This window comes from Trachymyrmex cornetzi, unplaced genomic scaffold, assembly GCF_001594075.2.
Source record: "Trachymyrmex cornetzi isolate Tcor2-1 unplaced genomic scaffold, Tcor1.1 scaffold220, whole genome shotgun sequence".
NCBI classification, from domain to species: Eukaryota; Metazoa; Arthropoda; class Insecta; order Hymenoptera; family Formicidae; genus Trachymyrmex; species Trachymyrmex cornetzi.
This window is the reverse complement of record NW_017296848.1, coordinates 577,924-585,831: the sequence shown is the minus strand read 5'-3', so window position 1 is coordinate 585,831 and position 7,908 is coordinate 577,924. Positions and strand designations below refer to the sequence as shown.

Sequence of the window (7,908 nt, the reverse complement as noted above, 5' to 3'; positions counted from 1 at the left end):
GTACAAATTTAAAAAATATTACTACTTATTTAAATAACTTTTGATCCAGATGGTCAATTGTTTCTATTTTTTTTTGTATTATTATTAAATGAAATTTAGTATAGTCTGTAATTTTTTCAAGTAGTTCTTAACATATTGCATTTGCCTTACAACCTCCTTAAGCCCATTCTACATTAGACGCAAGCTTTAATTTCAAAATGCAAGCTTCAGATTAGCTGTCGCAACATGCTTGCGATCGGCTTGCGTCTAATGTAGAATGGGCTTTACAGAAATTCAATACTGAAAATTAATTACTTTAAGTATTAAAAGCACTAAACAAGGGTTTTTGTTATTCAAAATAAGTAATTAATCATTAACTTCCAGCATCAAATTTTTATAAGGAACCTGGCAAAGAATAGCAGTTGCTACGTTTACAGTACTTAATATAGGTATGTATTTCGTTTCGCAGAATATCTATCCTCGATTTCATTTCGTATTTATTTGTCCTATCATATTACGAAATAGTATTCACAATTATAAAACACAAGCGTGTACAATTTTGTTTCTAATCGCGAAAAGTGCACGCGAAGGTTATATGAGTAGCAAAATATCGTTGAAATGTTGCGAAAAAATAACACACGTATAATAAACTAAAATGAAATATCATTAAATATTGCAGTGTAATCAGTACGTGCGTGATCAGAGGAATCATATTTTCCTGAGTTCCTGTTGTGCGGTTTATTGAAGTGCAACGAATGAAAGAGAGAGAAGGTGGAGTCCTAGGGAGACACCGGGTAACGGCAGAGTAACGATTGGGTAAACTATCTATATTTATTTTAATTTAATTGATTTATTTATCTACTTTATATTAATTTAAATTATTTATTGAATTATTTAATGCTTTGTTCGTTACTTCTTACTTGTTTGTTCAATTTCTATGAATAATAGTGTTTCAATTTTTTATATAGTATAGTATAGCACATAAAATATGCTATTTTGAGATATATTAAAAATATATTTAAGATGTTAAAAATAAGATTCAATATTTAGAAATACCTGTATTTTGAATATTTTTTAGATTTGTAATTATATTTAATTATTTATATCACAATTAGATTCTCACACAACTTGCAAAAGGCATTTTTTTATGTAGTGTCTTTATGATGTCTTTTAAACATACATATTATTATCTGGATTGTTTATCAAATTAAAAAAAAATCTTTTATAAACCTAAAAAATCTTTTTGTGAGAGAGAGAAATTATATAATTATTTTGACAAATCTGTTTAAAGGAATTGAAAATGAAAAATTCGAAGCGTTTAATCATTATTTTTTAAGTATTTAATTATTTGAAGCAGTGTTATAATTGAAATGTATTTTATTTTACAGATAATTACAACTCTGCTGCTGCGCATCAGATCCGTGAGTTTGAAATCATGTTTTATTTTATTGTCCAGGAAATTGGTGGAAATTATTAAATGTATAAAATACTGTACTACCAAATATATAGAAAAACAATCGCACAAAGAAAAATTAAAAGTGAAAGATAATTTCTTTTATAAAAGATAAATTGATTTAAGTAACTACATTTAATTTGATATAAAAGAAATAATTTTTAATATACATAAAAATTTTGGTTTGTGACAACAAATGCAAAAGCAAAATTTTCGTCTATTACTTATCTTATAAACCTGATATCTAAATTCAATATCTGTTTCTATCATTTTTGTGATATCTAAAAATTAAGTATTCAGGTTACTTAAAATCTGGATAAAAATTTTGTCGTATTAATTATATATTACTGATTAAATATTTCGTATAAAATGAACAAATTTAGTGTGTCAAAGAACTCATTCACGTTGTCGATTTCTATTTTCTATATATATTTAGCAAATACTTCAACGTACAATGAATGAGTTCACTTACCTCTTTCTAAACTGGAAGATGATATAAACGATGATCGCATTGCCGACGAACAGCAAAGCAATTAGGACCGTTGGCAGCACAACATCTGTAATATAATGCAGATTTGATTAATATCGATTGGCTAACGTGCTATGTCATCGTGTTGATTCAATTTAGCGATACACTTTGATCGCTCGCGTTCAGAACCTCTCACATCGCAAATTGCTGTCAGTATTTTATGAACTAATAAAATTATTGTTTGCCTGACTGTCATACGAACAAACCAATATGAAAAGTTACTATTTATTTGTTGTTTTTCATATATACTTATGGTTCTAATAATAAAATATTAATCACTCGTATTGATAGTATGAATCATTAATTTTAAAGAAAGTTTGATAATGAATTGAAAAGTTTTAAATTCGGAAGGATTTAAATAATAACGAATACGATATATTTATATTCTGATATCAAAGTGATGGATTATATGAACTGTACCGTCGTACAAATATTATTTTAGATAAAAATTATTAAAAAATAGATTCTGCCGTAATATGTATAATGTTTGAATTAATTTTTAATATTAAAATGTTTTAATATAAATATGTATATGTGGATTAACTATCTTGAATGTACAGTCGAGAGAAATTATCGTTTCAGAAAAAATTTGAAAAGAAAATCTTTATTTAAGAAAACATTGATTCTGCTATAATATAATATTATTTGCCAATAATAATTTGCAACTAAAATAATGTTTTTAATATACATACGTCATCCACACAAGTCAGTTGCGTTAAAATATTCGACCGTTTCGAAGTAATAATAAATCTTATGTTAAAATATTAATATTTGATTGATAACATAATAACAAAATGATTTCAACGTGTTAAAAACACGTATCGCGAGAGCATAAAAAATTCATACAGCAAGATTGATCGTGCGGGCCCATCCGCTTCGATCTCACGTCATCTTTCGTCGAACGTCATCAATTGTGGCATACTGAACTTTGGACGCTACGGCGAGTGACTAAAGTTTCTTTCTACACGTAGTTTCTTTCTATACGAAGTTTCTTTTTTCTGTCTGTTCGTTTATAATTTTATATTTTACCATTACCATGCAGTACTTAAATCTCACAAACGATATATTAGTGATTCGGCCATAAATCATTATTCCTATTTTTAAAATAAAATTTAGCATATTGTCGAGTATATTTCTCCGAAATTTAAAAATAATTTCTTGAAAAGAGTATTCGTGCCTACATAATTATAGTAATATTCGATTAATCTTGGAATATGTTGCATTTAAGAAATATCTCTTTTTTATATTAATCTCATCGATTTTCACTTAATATTGCTTTTTTAATATGTATATTTTATGAATAATTTTTGATATATCGATTTTATTATATTATTAAGAATTTATTGAAACATTTCAGAAAAAAAATGAAAAAATGGTTACAGTATGTTATCTCCTTTATTTATAGACAAAATATTTTATTTCTTTTATTTATAGTTTAAAGTCTACTTTCAAAGTTAAATTTTTGAAAAGGTGGTAAGAAAAGAAATAATTATTAATAGATAGAAATAATTATATAACATTTTATTTATTTGAAAAGAGAAAAATATCTATATTTTATATATTCCTTTATGTCTAATATAATCTATATCTTAATAAATAAATAATACATTTAAATTTTGCAGTTAAGAATAGTTAATATTATCAAAAATCAAAAGCAAAAACAAGGACTCTATTCTAATATAAGATATTTATTCTTTTATTTTCAAATGACTAAGTAAAAAAAGGTAGTTATTATTAAAATAATTTAAAATAATATAATATAATATATGTTAATAAAATTAATTTTATGTTAATTAAAAGATATGTAATTTTATTGAGCAAGTTTTATTGACGCATTTGAATAAAGTTATAAGAAAAAATAATAATTTTCGTAAAAAAATCATTAATATGCATTGCTTTATGCATTCATAGTAATAGATTTAACAGTTTATTTTTCTTAGAAGTTAACTCGTAACTGCAATAATTTTTTTATCATCTCTTCAATTCTACTCTCAAAAACACGACACACATGTAATAAATAATGACATAAGTCTCAGATTAAATCGAGTGCAATCGCACTGATATTTCGATCCAAATATAGCTGCAAAATTTTTGTTGATAAAATCGTGCAAACATTAACGAGGGTGACTACGAATTATTTCGTAATCATGTTTGAAAGTGCATCGCTTATCGCATCATTGGTATCAGCTACTGAGCTTCTTAAAATTAATTGTCCTAAATTAACAGCCTTTAGAAGCTTATATTTCAAGTGCTTTGCATTGAAAAAGAAATCTCGTATTTATCATGATTAGATAACCTTTGCGCTACATTTTATCTTATTATGGTATCTACTGATTTTAATCATTTCCGAGTAAGATAATGTTTTTGATGTCGATAACTCGGGTCATTAATTTCTTTTGCACGTGAAATATAGTTGGCCGAAGTCAAAATTATAAATAAAATAAAAACTTTTTGAATATAATATTGATTCAATATAATGCAAAAAATCTTCAAAATTCTCTTTGCGTATTAAACGAAATTATTATTACAAAATATGAGAAGAGTCTATTTCTAAAATTATCTTCCATTATAAGTTTTCAAAAAAATTTTTATTTTTTTAAATATCACGTATTTACATTATAAATTCTTTTAAATTTGTGGATTTTTTAGCTGTATCAACTAAAAATATCAACTAAAAAATCAGCTAAACAACTAAACAAACCGATATCAGGTAATATTAGCCAACAAATTTGTATCACATAAATATGCTCTAAAACTGCAAAAAAAACAAAATAACAAATAATTTGGCTTTTAATGGCTTTATGCAACGAAATGACCATATTTTGTTGCAGTTTTAAATAAACAACTTTTAAATGTAAATAGATTCTAATAAACTTTTGCATGAATATTTATTAGAATTTTATTAGTATGTATAAAAAAATTGATTTAATTCGTACTGCTACGAATCAAATTTGCAAATAATTATTACAAAACTATTTTACATAAGAAAAACAAAATTAACACAAAAATTAAATAATTTTTGAATCAATAGGAGAATTGTGCTCAAATTTTGACATAGATACTCAGACGTAATAGAGACCAATCTATGAAATATTTATATTTTCGGTAATGTTTTGGTGCAACCTATTTACATTCTTAATATATCCTTCGTTTCTGTTCTTCAAACACGAGTGAATATTTAGAAAATCGTATTCTTTTCGAAAAATTTCCTTGCAATTACATCACCAAATATTGTGTGAAACTGAAGCCTCCATTTTCACGTGCAAATCTAAGTTCATGAACGTCACCAATTCACGGAACACTCGTCGCTTTGACAACACAGATACTGATAACACGATAACGATCTGTGATTATCAGAATATTCGATCTTTGTTGACTAAAACTGAATTGTTTTATTGCTGAATTGGAGAAATTGTCGTTATACTCGTAAGAGAGAGAATTTAGTTCACTGACCTACGACGTAGTCCGCTTGCTTCATCATGGCCGATTGCGCCGAATCCATAACGGGGCTGACGCTACCACTCGCGACTGCGTCCTCGCCACGTCCTATTCTCACCCCCGTTCCAAGGATGTTATCCCCGGAGATACTCGCTAGATGATGGTGCTCGTTTTCTGACTTCACTATCACCGCTGACGTGGCTGTGAACAGAATAAAAGTTTCAGAGATGTAGCAATCGTTCGTAAAATCGATAAAATAAGACTCCTCGAAAGTTCCTTTGCTTAGAAAATGTAGTATCTTGGCGTTTCGTTGAATGATTCTTCATAAAAATTTTGAGCACAAATTTTATTATGATAAAATCTGAATTTTCATTTCGGTATTCGAAACGTAAATTAAAGATATATTATAATTTCCTATTTCAAATCCAAATTGAATTAAAATCTGACAGTTAGAAATTTCCAGTTTTACAGCCTTGAAAATATTAAGCATTTTATTAATTGTTATTTAAAGTTTTACCTCAAAAATTAATTTATAGCATTTGCTGTAAATTATCCTTTGAAAAATTTATAATGCCGGTAACCAATAGATAACAATGTAGGTAAACAAATTTTAGATGGATGAAAAAGATATAAGTGCCTAATATTTTTAGTCTCAAGGTTATTTAATTAATACCAACTCCAAGGTTGGAATGAGAACATCCTATAACATAAATAATAATCTATTATCTTTCCACAAGAGTTAACATTAATTGAAATTCTGATTAAAAATAAACAAATTAGAATTTTCTAGTTGAATCTATTATAATCGTAGTTGAGATAATCAGCTAGGATTCTGATCAATATGGTCAGAATTTTTGGTTCGTTCATTTTCGAACAGAAACTTTTCAGTGCACAATATTTCTAAAATTTCATGGATTTAATCTCTTTTTTAATTTCGTAATTTCAAATATTATTCTGCATGTAGCTTTTTGTTTGCTTTACGATTACTATTTTAATATCTACAACAGAAGATAACGAATGCAAAAGTGAGTAAACGAAGTTTTACATTTTATCGAATAATCTCCCAGGGCAATGCTATGTAAATTCTACAGTCGCGACCGATGTTGTCGATAACTTTGGGGATAATGTATGCACAATGTAATCTGGATTTGCGTTGCAGGGCAACAAATTCTGGTCGATATCTCGAAATAATAGTCGATAAAAAAGCTAATCGGGCAATTTGCCAAAAAGCCTTGATAACCTCGCGTATCGATCTTGACGATTCTCCCTGCGGTCAAGGGGAGGAATAAGCGATTGGCCTGCGTAGGAGTGTTTTATTAGTGGATCGATAGGGTCGCGGTTTCTGCGGGGGAAGTAGAGCGTTGTCATCCTCGAATCGCATTCGAGCATCTTGATCTCTTTGCAACAATTGTTGTATCAGTTGCTTTATTCGATATAAAAGACAACTTAATTCTTCATTTCCTTCATTAAATATATATTCGTGTGACGATCGTAAACAGAAAAACAGCAAAAAATTATCTCTTACAAATTATTCTATTCCTTTTTCCTTTTTTATTCGAATAAAATATTTTCTGATGATGCACTTTAAATATCGACGCGTTGTATTTTTTAAAACATTTATTTAAGAAATATGTATTTAAAATACATGCAAAATTTTAACGCATTGTTATATGCATAATGCGACGTTGCATATCATTATTATAAATCTGTTATTTAAACGGATTATGCATCATATCCTTTATGGAAAAATACGATCGGACTTATGAAAAATCTATTGAACATTATTGGAAAACTATTCAAATTGAATATTGTATCCATGAAATGAATTACTTGTTTTAATATTATTCATTAATCTCCAATAGTATTTTTTTAATATAATTTTTTTTTAATAATTCAATAGTATTTTTTCACAATGAATGACACATGTAATAACGAAAAAATTGATCATTTTATTTTACTAAACTATTTTAAAATTTGAATGTTCCAGCATTCGCATTCGATATACATTTATCTTAATTACAAAATGATATCGATATGGAATTCATAGACAATTGGAATATATTATATATGAATTCTTTATTAGAAATTAATTTTTTTTGTATTTTTAGTCTCTTTTAATAAATTCAGAGAAAAACAGAGAAAATTGTATAAGAATGACACGTAGACATTTTCCATTACAATATAATTCTAAAATTATATGTGACACATCTTGTGTCCAATATTCTCGGTTGTTTCCAATATCTGAAAATATACATTTCAATTTATTAACTATGATAGAAGACACATGAATGATATTTTACATACACATAAAATATTTACATGTTCCATACTAAATATTGATCGTTCAAAATAATATATATTTATGATCTCTATTTTTATATATATTATGCTTCATATGTTAAAACAATATATATTATTTTAAAATAAATACTAATACATGTTATTTTAATGTAAAATACCGATTTGATTCTAATTCTAAGAATAATATTACACTGAGAAAAATGGTCTG

General features: G+C 26.7%; 1 protein-coding gene across 2 annotated transcripts in view; it reads right to left on the bottom strand.

The window, feature by feature from the left end:
* LOC108760128 (uncharacterized) overlaps nt 1–7,908 on the bottom strand; it is a 54,236-nt gene that overhangs the window by 5,657 nt on the left and 40,671 nt on the right. For both annotated transcript variants that reach the window (XM_018505926.1, XM_018505925.1), the window contains exons 8-9: nt 5,415–5,600; nt 1,905–1,989 (exon numbers count right to left, since the gene is read on the bottom strand). In XM_018505926.1, the coding sequence (XP_018361428.1) occupies nt 1,905–1,989; nt 5,415–5,600 (271 nt within the window). The remainder of the gene's footprint in view (nt 1–1,904; nt 1,990–5,414; nt 5,601–7,908) is intronic.